At 47.8% G+C, this 13,737-nt stretch overlaps 2 protein-coding genes across 5 annotated transcripts in view; one reads left to right on the top strand and one right to left on the bottom strand.

Annotated features, from left to right (window-relative positions):
* The first annotated feature begins 2,631 nt into the window (after window positions 1-2,631).
* PSMG4 (proteasome assembly chaperone 4) lies at window positions 2,632-7,762 on the top strand. The gene is made up of 3 exons (XM_069808994.1): window positions 2,632-2,881; window positions 3,021-3,096; window positions 7,501-7,762. The coding sequence occupies exons 1-3, from the start codon at window positions 2,690-2,692 to the stop codon at window positions 7,620-7,622; spliced, it is 390 nt and encodes a 129-aa protein (XP_069665095.1). The 5' UTR covers window positions 2,632-2,689; the 3' UTR covers window positions 7,623-7,762.
* Window positions 7,763-9,143: 1,381 nt separating this feature from the next.
* Window positions 9,144-13,737, bottom strand: part of SLC22A23 (solute carrier family 22 member 23) — a 120,805-nt gene continuing 116,211 nt past the window's right edge. For 2 of the 4 annotated variants that reach the window (XM_069808995.1, XM_069808997.1), the window contains one exon: window positions 9,144-13,560. In XM_069808995.1, the coding sequence (XP_069665096.1) occupies window positions 13,203-13,560 (358 nt within the window). In that variant the 3' untranslated portion in view covers window positions 9,144-13,202. The remainder of the gene's footprint in view (window positions 13,561-13,737) is intronic. The other 2 variants (XR_011329117.1, XM_069808996.1) reach the window with 2 other exon arrangements.

Genomic DNA, 13,737 nt, shown 5'->3' on the forward strand with positions numbered 1-13,737 from the left:
ATGCAAGAGGGTCCATATGCTGCTGGAGCGCTTTCCCCTCCCATTTTGCAGGGGCTCTGATGGCCTTGCAGTGCTGTAATTAGGAAATTCATTTCACACTTGATGGTCTGGTTCTGCACAGCTCCACTCACTCTTCACACCTGTAATGCAAATAAAAATGCTTACCCAGCATTTTTCTTGCTAGGTGAATGTTTTTCCTCTTCTGAGCTTAAACAAGGATTTAGCATGATCTGCAGATGGCAGCTACATTTCACAGAGAAGAGTTAAATACGTAGAACTGCTTACGTGCAAAAAACTCTCTGACTTACCTTCAGAGGTCTGCAGGGCTTAGGATCCCAAGGAAAGTTACAAGCACTTTGGAGAAGACTCCGGATGAGAAAATGAACAGGTCAGAACATGATGAAATAGGGGCAGTTCCCCTAGCGAGGAGCAACCTGTAGACAGCCTTGGAAGCAACAAAAGAAACTTGTACTTGGTGTGGTTAAGACCAGGGAAGAAAATGGGAGACTCTTTCCTCGATCCAGCAGATCACCTAAGCATACACTCAGCATGCAAGGAGGCCCAAACTCCTACTTGGTGGGCAGAGACACGCTGGGCTGGAACTTTGTTAGAGCAGATCCTTCACTGGGACTCCACTGCAGAAGCCAACTCTGTCCCAGCGTAGCAGAGAAACTGGCTCTGAACACTTGAAGAAGGATTTGCCTACATGAATAAATCTGTCTGCAAAGCTGTGTAAACTGCCTTGGAGTCAATGGAAATCAGTCAGGAGGGGATGCTTCTCCCTCAAAAGAGAGATCTAAAGCAACTCAGATGAACTGTGCCCTAAAATTGCCTGCTTCTCTCCCCTGATCAAGCCAGCCTGGGGCAAACCACCTCTATCACCTGCAGGTGTCTAATCACAGAATCTCACCACCACCACCTGTGTGGCTGCCAGCAGATATTTTATGAGGTGCCTAGATTTTCATTCCTGCTATGTTCCTGGTCTGTGATAGTTTTTGCTGGTTTAGCAGCTGGCAGCCTTAACCCTCCCCCCCCCCCCCCCCAGTGAGCACTAAGCAAACCCACAGCCGCAACAAGCAGAGACCAACGTGGTGCGGAGGGAAGCGTTTGGTGCGTGCAGCCAGCACTCACCCCCTTCCAAGGTGGCTTTTGTCACCTATTTGCCTGCCTGAGCTCTGCAGTTGCCACAGGCTAAGTGTCAGTTTGCAATAGGCTGTTGGGACAGGGAGAGGCTGATTTTCAAGCCCCAGCCTCTGCACATACACACCTTGCAGGAGGCCAACCCACGAGGAGGCAAAGGGTTGGGACCGGCTACGGAGTGGGGGGGACAGGGGAGAGCTGGGGACCAGCACAAGCCTGATGCTGCAGCAGCGAGGCGGCGGACAGGCATAGCCGGAGTCTGCCACCATACATCCCATAATGCTTTGTGCGAGCAGCAAGTGACAAATGTAGGGCAGAGGAGGTGGCCTGCGTTCCCCCCCCTCTCCCCGAGCTGATCCTGTGCCATGGGATGTCGGGGTATGGCAGCTGAGCCGGGCTTAGCTGCCTCCTGGGATTTAGCATCGATGCGGCAGCACGGGCATAAATTAGCAGGGCTGAGGATTTTGTCTTTTGGCAGATGCCGGAAGAACCAGAGCGGCTCAGGGAAGTAAAGTGATGAATAGTTCCTTTTCCCCCCCGTATCTTCAGTGTGAAAATGAAATTTAAGAATTTGGAAATGGAAATTTTGATTTCTAGAAGTATGTATGAAATTGGAGGCAGACAAAATACTGATTAAAAAGCCAATCTGTATCATTAACTGGCTCGTTCTTTAGGCAGAGATGAGCACCTTGCCCTTGGCGTGAAGACAAACGTTTCCAGTTGTAAAGGGGCCACGGCCATCAGCGTGCTGCTTATATTCTTATCAGCGACAGACGGCACAGTTAAGGAAAATCCTTTCCAGTAATGACCAGCTTAGCTGTGCTCTGGTGAAAGTGCGGTGGGCACAAAATCCATACCCAAAGTAGGGCCTTTAGTTATTTACGGTTCCATATTCTCCGGAGCTCTGCAAACCCCGACTCTCGCTTTGCAGATCCCCCGTAAGGCTGAGAATCCCCAGAGCCGAATGAAACCGATGCCGCCGTGACCTTCCCCTTTCCCCGGCGTTTTTCCGAGGCTGCACAGCATCACGCCAACCCTTTAGTCCGAAACCCCGGGGCTCCTCCCGGGTGACCCACCGGCCGCGCGGTTCACTCGCCATCCGCAGCGGTTCACTTGCCACCTAGCGGGGTTTCTCCATCCCTGCGGCTGCCTCCGCCCTTAATCCCGGTCCCCTGCGGAGGGGGCAGCGGGTGTCCGCAGGGAAGGGGGGGGGGGGGGGGGAACCGTGCACCGCCCGGGGTGCGTGCCGGTGCACGGAGGGGGCGGGTGGGCGGCGGGGGCTGCGTGTGTGCCCCGGGGAGAGGGGGTGCATTCACGGGCGGGGGGGGAACCGTGCGTGTGCTCCCGCGGGGCTACGCACGGAGGAAGGGGGCACCCACCCGGCGAGCGGCGGCTGCGCGGGGGCGGCACCGCCGGGGGCGGAGCGGGGCGGGGCGGGGCGGAGCGGGGCGGGGCGGGGCGGGGCACCGCCTCCCCGGGCAGCGGGGGCGGTCCGCCGGTTCGGGGCCTTGCTCGCCGAGGCCTGTGCCGCGCCCGGGGAGAAGGAGCGATGGAGGCGGCGGGCGGCGGGGGAGCGGCGGCGGCGGCGGCGGGAGGAGGCATCGCCCTGCACGACTTCAGCGGGCGGCTGGGCGAGCAGCGGGTGCACTTCCACGCCATGCGGCTGCGAGACTCGCTCTTCCTCTGGGTGGGCGCCGCGCCCGCCCTCGCCAGCCTGGCCGTCGCCATGTGCAGCCCCCGTGTGAGTGTCCCGTCCGTCCCGAGCCCCCGCCGCTGCCGGGGCCCTGCGCGGGCGGGCGGGCGGTGGGGGGCCCCGCCGCCGCCCGTGCCCCGGTTCTCCCGGTGAGTAAGCGGCGCCCTGTGCTGTGCTCCGCTTGCAGGACAGCGTCCCGGTGGCCGCCTCGCTCCTGGGGGATCCCTCGGACACCGCCTCCGCCTGCCTGGCCCGGCGCTTGGGTAGGTGCGGGGCGCGGCGGCGGCGGCTGCGCGCTCCCGCCGGGGCCCGGGGGGGCGGATCCGGGGCGGGAGGTTGTCTGTCGTCTTCCGTGGGCGCGGGGAGGACACGCGGGTCCGGCCCGGGCCTTCCAGCGACCTCCTCCCTCTAAGGCCGTCATACTGCCGTGCCGTGGGGTGGCGTTTTGCCCGAAGATGAAGCCGACCGTCAGGGCACCTCGCACCTTGTAGCCCCCCAGGCTCTGAGATGTTCTGGCCTGGAAGGTCCCGGATCATCTCACAGTGCCAGGGTTTGACCCGAGTGTCCCTGCAGCGTGGGACGGGCTCCTCTCGGGCCGTCTCCGTTCTCAGCACGTGTAAGAGCGTCCCGCCATACCTAGCGCAGTGCCGACGTAGCCGGATTTGGGAATCCGAATGCTAACTTTCAAACTCCTGTATCTCTAAAAAAACACTTGGCCTAACGCATCCTGGCACCCTCACATCTCTGACGGCTGCATCACGCTGGTTACCTGTCATCACCTACCAGTAACTGATGCAGCTCCAACTGGTGAACCGCTGAAGCGCTTGTTAGCAGGTTTTAAGTGCAAGATGCTGTGCTGCTCAATCTCATCTTACTCTTGTTGTTGCAGTTGGAAAGGCCATGTAATTCTTCTTAATGATCTGTGTGCTGATCTTCGTTACGGGCAATATGTCCCGAGTTTGTATTGTCAGGCAGTTTCACGAGTCTACACCTACTTCTTCTCTATGACCACTAATGCATACATAAAAAAGGGTTGCTCACAAGACTGATCTTTGAAAAACAGTACTGGCATCCTTTCCTCTTCCTGATAACTTATCTTTTAATAACCACTGTTGTAGTCTCCCCTGGTGGCAGCTCTTTCTCTGCATACTGGGTTCAGTCATTTCCACTTTAAGTAATAGTTCTATGGGGTACTGTATAACACAATTTCTTTATGTCTAATCAGTGCATTATCCTTAAGATGTCAGTTAGTAAAAATGTAGTCAGAGAGGGTTTACTTTGGATAAAGTGTAACAGTTTACTCCACTTTCCCTTGGGTGTCCTCATTACTCATTTCTTCAGCATCTTGCTCTAAGTTTCTGTGTAACACTGGAATCCAGCTAGCAGCGCTAAGTTGTCTCGGTGATTCCCACCCTCTCCTGTCTTTTTTTTTAGTAGACATGCTTGCTATCTTCACTCTTAAAAGATTTATTACAGACTTCATAGCTAGAGGTGGTAATAACTTGCCATTTCTTGTATTAGTTCTTTCAGTGTTCTAGGACAGAGGCTGATGGGGTTACCTGATTTTTCCCCCAGTAAGTGGTCTCAGTTTTGCTGCCTTTTTTTTTTTTTAAAGGTCTGTCTTATTTACATTGCTAATTTCATATACTGTGTGACTGAGAGCTGATACTGTTGCTTGGTACTGGGATATTGGTTACTCTTTATCCTCAGAGCATAATGCATCTTCCTTATTTACTTTTTGTTTGTGTGCCATAAGTGTCTTTCATTATTTCGTCTTATGCTTTCTGTGCCAGCTGCGACCCAGCTAGGCTTTTGGTCAATGTTCCACTGTATCCATGCCATCTACCCTCTGGGTTGCAGATTTCCTTGCTAGTCAGCCCCTTTTATATTCTATATAGATACTATTCTTACTCCTGCTATCCTGCTTAAGGTATACTGCATTGAGGAAGGCCTGTAGACCTTTTTCACCTTTGGTTGGAAGCAGAAAGTCAATCATACACTTCTGGCTTTGAATAATTACGTGCTTCCTCTTCACCTGAGCGTAACTGACTTTTGAGAAAAGAAATACATCTTCATTCTGAAATCCTACACCTTAGTATTTAGGCTTGCTTTTGTCAATCCAGCAATTTAAGTGAGCTTGTGGTCACTTAGTCGAAAATTGTTTATTCTCCTGAAACCAGTGGATCTGCAAGATGATCATTAAGCATCTCTGTATCTTCTTTGTTTCACAAAGTGCTCAGTAAGGAAATGTGTTCTGCCTTGACTAGAAATAACAAGCTTTGCTGTTATTGGTGTTTAGTTTTCCTCTGGGAAATAATTAAATCCTTGTTACTCCCACAAATGCTGTAATAACAGAGATGCTATTCACAGCCAAGTCTGACTTGTAGCCTTTTTAACCATCCTGCCATGTGGTAATCTTCAGGCAGGCATTATCTTCCCCCCACCCCCCTCCCACCCCAGTTTTTCTATGCTGTTTCCATTCTGGTCTTTGCAGGCACTAACTTAAGTAGCATATGATGCCATCTGAACATAAGTATTTTTATTTCTTATACTTCCCAGTCCCATTCCATCACCTGCCTTTTGTTCCTGCAATGTCAGGTTCCGTGCCCTGGAGCAGGAGTTTCAGCGCTGCCTCAACCTCTTCTGTCGAGTTTTTCCCAGCTGGGCACAGTACCCTTCTACCACCTCTTTTTCAGCCTAACACTTGTTCTCTCTATTCTCCTGCTCCCACCGGGCTCCTCTGCAAGCTTAGATTTGGGTCTTGGCCCTGTCCGCGAGGTTGTGGGAGCAGGTCTGGGCTGCCATGCTGCCTCTCGGCATTCAGCACGTCCCGGACGACAGGCTGCCGAGGGAGCTTTTCCCCGGCTTTGAGGGGCCGGCGCGACAGGGATGAGTAGCCAGGCTGCATGGGAAGCAGTCTTGCTAGAGGGTTTTTAGGTAAGCCCTGCCTTCCGTGGTTTTCTGCTTTATGCCGAAGTTGCAGGTGGTCTTCCATGGAGGCGTAAGGTCTTCCCTCTTCTGCCCTTCCCACAAGAGTCCACGTGTCCAAATGAATCCGCAGGGAAGCGGGGACAGAAAAGGTCCCGCTGCCACTTAGAGCCGGGGCACGGCGCTGGGAGCAGAGCTCCTCAGCCCAGGCAGCCTCAAGGGATTCGCAGGGAACTGGAACAGCATCCCAGAGACTCAATCGGATCTTACACAAACATAATTAAGAAGTTGCATTTTGACACTGCAGCTTACGATATAGCTTCGTTAGCTAGGATAATGGTATTAATTAGTTCAGAATTAGTGTTGCATTCATTTAGGGCATGATGATGAAGCACTAGTGCTTACAAAACATGCTGCTTTATACCACGAAATCTGGTGCCAAGCGCTAATTTTTGCAATCAGAGCAACATGCTGCATTATATCAGCACTTTGTAGTGCCAAGAAAAGGCAAATGAGTCCTTGCATTTCAGAAGCAGCTCTACTTACTGAGCCAGGAAACTGGTAACCTTTTAGAATGGAAAATAATAAAAAATTGATTTGCATAATGAAAATGCCTCAAAGGAGTTGTTTAACTACATTCTATATGTATATATAGGTTTCCTGTAGTTAACTTTCCCATTTAGAAAGGACTGAGATATTAGGAGTTCTGGTATCTTTATTTTCAATTTTTCAAATTCAGATGATAGTTTTGAATATTCAGCAGAGCAGTCTAATTCGTCCCTGGGATTGTCAGCTCCCAGCTCATTCCCTGCCAAGAATATCTCATGACCCAAATACCATTTTTTGTCTTCTATTTTACACAATTTAAATTTAGTGCCTATTTTTCCTCTATGGTGCTTACATTCTTCACAAAGTTTAGCTTTAGCAATGTATAAAGAGAGTTACAAATTTGCTATATTAGTATGGTAAAAATCTAAGTAGGATTCCACTTTATTTATAAAACACTTCTTGGTGTTATCTGTTCTACTCTGATAATTAAGTATTCCTGCCCCAGTGGACATTATTTTTGTTACTGTTAATTAGCTCTGTCATGGAAGACAGCTCTTAATTTTATAGCACCTCTCTCTAGGTATTTGTCATTACAGTAGCCTGGAACTTGAGCTTGGCTTCCTCACATTTAACCCTGGCTCTCCAGCCTCTTGAAGTGTTCACGGACACTATATAAATAAGACTGGTGCACACTTTTGGGGGCCTTTTTAGGGGTTCATAATAAAACAGAACTTTGTTAATTGGGGCCTAATCACCTTCTTGTGTGCTTTCCCTCTGTAAGTGTTTTTTACCGCATAGACTCACCAACTCATAAACTAGATTTCAGTGCTAAGAGGCCAGTATAGACTATGGTTTCACTTAAACTGTCCTGTATTTAAGTAGCATCTGGAATCCACTAAAAGCACTGTGAGGCTTTCCACTGACTAAGGGCTTTTTGTATGAAGTGAAAAACTAGTTGATAGTCACTAGGCTTATACTACCCATTTCAATGACCTGTATACTTTTGCCCAATGTGCCAATGCTCAGGTACTTGTTCTGCTATTCCTTTATAACTGGGTCCAGCACGGCAGGAGTGGAGAACGATGTCTTAGAAGTTTGCATGATACGGCTTATTAAAAGGCTTGCTTGAACACCATCATTGCTTTTATACAAGAGCAAACTATGGCTGACTATTCTGTTTTGTGTTTTAGCCAGCAAGACCAAAAAACAGATATTTGTCAGCTACAATCTTCAAAACACAGACAGCAATTTCACCTTACTCATAGAAAACAGGATCAAAGAAGAAATGATGGCTTTTCCAGAGAAGTTCTGATTTTGCATCATTGTAAAATAACCTTAAGTTTTTGTTTTAGAAAAACTGATTGCAATTTTCACACTGACATTAAGTTAGTAATTTGTTTTGTATTGTTTTGATTGAATCTGCAGTTGTTATTAAATATAGATGGGCCTAAATAGAGTTGGACCTGGAATTTATTTTTTTCAAATTTGCTAGCCTGTTAAGTCGTGGATAGGCGAGTAGAGTAGAAAATATACTGCAATGTACAAACATCATTGTAAAAGTGCGTGCAGCGTCTGGCTTCCATTCAGTACTGGGATCTGCTGGGAAATCAGTTCCAAATTCTAGGTGTACAATTAATCTACTATAGTATATAGTAACATAGTGTATCAGCTTTTAGTGTTCAAATAAAAAACCCCACATTTTTGTATTGTAAAGCTGTAACGTAAAATGAGTGTTACTTTGCTCCTTTGAGCCCCTATTGGTTGTAGTACTAGTGCAAAACACTGGATTTCCTTCCATCTCTTGGGCACCAAGAACACCAGAAGGGTTTACAAAGGGTTATCTGTACATCCCTGAGGGCTATCTAGAAGGAAAAAGCACAGCTTGAATTCTGGAGCAACAGATAAATCTATCAGGCTGCTAGAAGAGCATCATGTGCATAAACTGAGTATACTCGTTGGATAAACCAGGGCAGTCACTACCACCACCACCACTGCAAAGCATCCTGCTGCTACATGTATGGACTTGCTTTTAGGTAGGATGGATATCCTTTCAAAGGCAGATCCATGAGCTGTTTTGTTCAATGGGCAGGGCAGCTAAAAGTTAACTATACCAAAAAACGCAAACCAGCCACAGAGCCAATGGCGCGGTGAGTGTTTGCAGCCGTCGAGGCATGCTGTGCTGCAGCACACCACCTATTATTCATAGCAACTCGGAGGAACAGAGTGTAACAACCTGATAAGCGAGTCCAGGTTATTTCTTTTTCATTGTAAGTTGAGCCCTGACTCAGATACAAGCTTCTGATACAAAGGGAAACTACTAGTGCTGCTGCTAGACAGCTGTCCTGACAACCTACAGAAAACTGATGAACTTACCGTGCTGCGGTGCCATAATCGCCAATTAAAAACTGTAACAGAGAGGTTGCTGATGTAGAAGGCGCAACCCCTGATGAATCTCTTGTCCGAAGGGGTCTGAACACCCGGTGGCTTTGATGTTGCAGATTTGATATGGGCACAGAGGGCCCTTCCTTACCTGGTGGGAACAGCTGCCGGTCCTTGGCCGCAGTTCAAGATCAGAATAGCAAAAAGCAACTGTTGGAGGGTATTTTCGTTTTAATTTACACCACCCAGGAAACAGAGTCAACTACTCTTCTGTGATTGACTGTAAAGGATAATTAGTTGCAAATCAAGATGCTGATTTAATTAGCCTCATTTACAATCAGCTCATTCTGTTTGTAGAGGAGGGCAGGACTGTGTGCTGAGGTGTCACTGACGTTAGCTGCTGCTGGGCTGTTTCAGAAGTCACGGTGAGGGAGCCAGACCAAGGAGAGTAAACTGATGGGACAACGTCATTTTATTCTGTACATTTACATACAAAGTTCTTTTCAGTAGGTACAACAGATGTAACATCATGCAGACATTTAGCTTGTAAGACTGTTTTCAGTACTTGATTTAAGCTTGTGCTATGAGGAAGCACCACCAGACTATTCATGATCAAAACATACAGTAACACGATTCTTTAAAACTTCATCAGAAACTGAAATGGGGAGGGAGGTCTCACCCACTAGACATAACACATCATCCTCCTTTCCCAAAACATTTTACACAATACATTTAAAATGAGGTTTGTAATTTTATTTTTCTTAAAAAAAAAAAAAAAAAAGTTACAGTGGGGGAGATCATCCCCCCACTTAATAGAGTTGTCTTATGTGCCAGCTACAGGCGCAACTTGACTTGACATTCACAGAGTTCAGTTAATGGCACTTCTGCTTCCAATTTGGTGACCTTTAGTGTTTGGCTCCAGGAAGTGGCAACAGTTAAGTAAAATACTTCCATTAAAAAAAAAAAAAAAAGAAAAGCCTGCTCAACCAATCCAAAAAGTAAATCACACAACCCCCTTTCCGAGTGGCCACAAAACACTTGCAAACAGGTAAGTGTCATTACCCATTTGCAGTGTGTCTGGCAACAAAAGCAGTACTGAAACCTTAAAAGGGGACAAAACCCCCAAGATCAAGCATAATGTCACTTTCACATTTTTGTTTAAACTTGCAAAGATGGAAGAAAGCCCTTAAATGGTAAACCCAAAGAAAAATCCACTGATGGGCTTAGAGGTTACTGAAGGTTCCCAGAAAAAGGCCAGAATGGACAGGACAGCTTTGACCGCTTCCCCCGTTGTGGTGGCCAGAAAGAGCCACCTGAGAAAACCCTTTCCTGGTGATGGCCGCGGAGGAGACGTGGCCGAGGAGCCGATGGTGTGGCAGACTGGGACCCCAGCAGAGAGCCCTGTCCTGCCGCAGGACTAGGCAGAGCAGGGTAAGCATCTCCGCGTTTCCTTTCTGCCCTGCTGCATCACCTGGTACCCGACTCCTCCACACAAGGTACGCTTAGCAAAAGCTTCCCAACATTGTGAGCGTGTGTAGAAAAAAAATTAATAAGCACAGAAGTGTTCATCTTTTCAGGAAAATGAGCAAAACTGGAGCGGCCAAGGCAGGAAATTAGTTTGTGTTTTATTGTCATGACAGAGGCAGAGGGCCAGACCACCTTGAGAAGCTGGGGCTCCCCGTGTTGCCGAAGATCAGTACTGACTACCTGGTTTTAGGCAAAAAACCCCAAAAGCAGCAAATCGAGTCAATTCCATAAGAGTTTTGAAAACAATTAATTGCTGCATGTTCCTGTCACCTAGTTTGTTTACTATATAAATGTTGATATGTTTAAACAACCATTCTCCTCCCTGGGCCTGTCTGTCATCAGAGAGCAACCACCAGAATAGGAAACGACAAAGCGCTGTGGACAACAGCAGGGAGCACACCAGGACCACTGACAGTGCTGGAAGCAGCCGGTTTTATAGAACGGTGGATGGTCTACAAGAGCCGTACCGTAGCTTGAGCACACAGGCACAGAGACCACGAGGGAAGGAGCTGCTGGCTCCACGGCACGATGGATGGCAGGGTGCTGCTCTCCGCCTCTGCGCTCGCACCTTCTCCGCTTTCAGGCCCTTTTCTCTTCCCTTAAGACTTGTTTTGCTTCTTCAGTTTTTTGTTGTGAACCCACTTTCCCCCCTGCAACGTGTGCGGCTTGCAACAAGCATCTCGCATCGAAGGCAAAAAGGTATTGCACAAATTTGGCACATGAATACTGCATGAATGGGGAAGGTCTGGGTTTTTTCCTTGGGTGAACACAGACTGCAGAAGTCTCAGCGCGGAACAAAAAGAGAAGCAGCCGCGCTCAAGCTCGACAGTAAAACTTGGTGTAAGGAAGATCGGGCTCTCGCTGTCACAGCAAGTCTAACAAAGGTGAAAAAAAACCATAGTGTAACTTTGGGCAAAACTACCATCAACTGGTCCAGTGTTTCTTACCAGGCTCAAGAAGAACCCAAATGTCCACATCCTCTGTACAAAAATTAGCAGCTTTAGGACAACATTATTACTCTGAACACAACAATCTCTGTCGCTTCTGCAGGTCTACCTGTCCCCTTGCACTTGTCAGCGTCTGAGGCTGCACTACTTACTGTATCGCTCGCCGGGGAGCACGTATCTCTGATTTATTGAGAACTGTAAGAGGACATCGGCAGCCTAATGGAGGATGGAAATTGTTAGGTACAGTAGTTAATTGACAATATATACAGCAAAGGAGGAAGGGAGAGGGAAGGTAGAGGAGGAAAGTGCAAAAGAGCGCTTTCCATGCGTATGAACGCAAGATGTACATCAAACAAAGTGGCAATCATATGGACACTCAATACAACATCGACATCCTGCTGCTCTGTTTGTTTTAATGTCTGCACTACCAAGCAATCACAAATGGATGGCCTGAGTGAGAAAGGAGAAGAGGGAGGGAGAGCAGGGAGGTTAACTAAAATGCAAGAAAGCTGTTTGTTTACAAAGTCCTTGCATTGAACTAGATCCTCACAATATTCACACGGTGAGAACAAAAAGCCGATGGCCAAAGGAAATATTTGGTTTGGGGGCTAGAGGAGAGAAGTCAAGTGGCCACTATCAAAGTGCCATCTGCACAGTAGGAGACAAACTGGATGTTCACTTTGCTTAGTCTAGAGTAGGTTTGATCCAATTTAAGTAACCTGTTTTTTTTTCCTGAATGAAAATCCTCTGAGAGCAGTTGGGGAAGGGGGGAAATCTGGGTGAGCTCACTGTATATTCTTGGGTCAGAACCAGAAACCATCTCTAAAAGCCCCAAGACAGTCAACAGCAGACCGTAAGTCATTATTCACAGGCTATCAATTCATTCCTTTCCAATGGTCACTTAAGCATTTTGTCCACTTAAATTGAAAACCCAAACTCTGGTTCTAAAAACAGGTAGGGCAATGCCAGGACACTCATTTCCCAGGAGCAGGAATCCCAGATGCACTGCCTTTTGGAATAAAAGTACAGATCGTAGCCCATGCTCCTTACTTTTTATCCCTGCTGGTCTGTGCTCCTCTCCTGGAGCAGTCCATCAGAGATTCTGGGCCTCCCGGTAATTAAAGCCATTCTTGGCAAAACTAATTTTTGCATCATTGGTCAAATCATTCACATCATCTACATTACTATTAAAAACCAGTGGAAACTGTCTAAAATAGATTCATGGACTCTTAAAATGCAGAAGGCTGATTCTCATTGAAAAATCAGCTTGTTTGGGTAGGATTTTCTTCAATGCATTCGGTGAAAAGAAAAAGTACTAATTTAAAAAGTAACTTTTAAGTGCACATGGGCTATAAAAACAAACATAAGCTGCCTAAAATGCAGTCAGAGTTTGAGTCACAACAGGTTTTGCTTTTTTTTTCTTTCTTTTTTTTTTTTTGGTGTATACAAACACAGCAGGCAACCTGGGCACTTGGACTTTCTAGACAGGCAGAAGAATGTTGCACAAGTCTAAGTTTCAGTCAATTCAACTTTGCAGTGGATCCCTCTTTCCTTTAAAGAAACACAAAAACAAACAGAAAAGACCCCCCCCCCACGGTTTCTTTCTTGGAATGGCTGCACCTCTTATTATAAGATGGCTTCATTTTTGTGATCTATGAAAGGAAAAGGAAATAAAGTGCTTCTTGAGAATAAATCAAAATAAATATACATATTTAATGGCAGGAAAAAAAGTTCTGAAGGGCTACCTCCAGCCAGGTCTTTTCTCAGATGAGTCTTTTCCCCCATAACTTTTTCAAGAGCAATCTGCACAACAGTTGAAGATGCCAAAAGTTGCTTTAGCAGCAGAGTTGAATTCCCCCAAGTCTGTGTCTGCTCCATCACTGGTTTGTAAAATCTGTGCAAAACACCTTTGCCCAAAGTGCTGCTCCTCCTGCACAACAGCATCAAATAAAATACAAAAGAAAGAGGAGAAGGAAAAAAAAACAAAACCAAAAAACACCCAACCAAAAAAAAGAAGGGAAAAAAAAAAATCCACCCGGTTACATTGACTTCATCCCGTTGGCAGTGGTGTTCTCCGAGATCCCGTCGCTCACAGCTGCCGAGTCGTGGAGGCCGGAGTAATCCTTGAGTTCAGAGTTTGTCAGGAGCAGGGGCTGCTCCCCCTTCTTGTGCGGCAGGAGGGGCTGCCGGGTGTAATGTTCCCCGTCCGGGATGTTCTCGGGCAGGTTCTGGTTCTTGCTTTCCGGCAGCAGCAGGATGCAGATGATGCAGATGAGCGTACAGCAGGCGAAGATGACGTGGTGGAGGAAGTAGCCTTTCTGGTTGTGGAGCTCCATGATGGGGGCGGTCAGGCGGCCAAAGCCGGCGCTGGCCAGGACCAGCCCCAGCCCACCTCCCCTGCAAACACAGCAGAGGTCAGAGCCCGGCCCCGCAGCCCGCTCCTGCCAGCGCAGCCCCGTCGGCACTGCCGGGGGGAGCCCACAGCCTTGATGGCTCCCCCAGACTAATCCCCTCTCTGGCATGCACCTGCGCATCCGAAATCTCGAAGGCAAACCCGGGTTGCTCACAGCTCTC

Source organism: Haliaeetus albicilla, chromosome 21 (assembly GCF_947461875.1).
Source record: "Haliaeetus albicilla chromosome 21, bHalAlb1.1, whole genome shotgun sequence".
NCBI lineage: Eukaryota > Metazoa > Chordata > Aves > Accipitriformes > Accipitridae > Haliaeetus > Haliaeetus albicilla.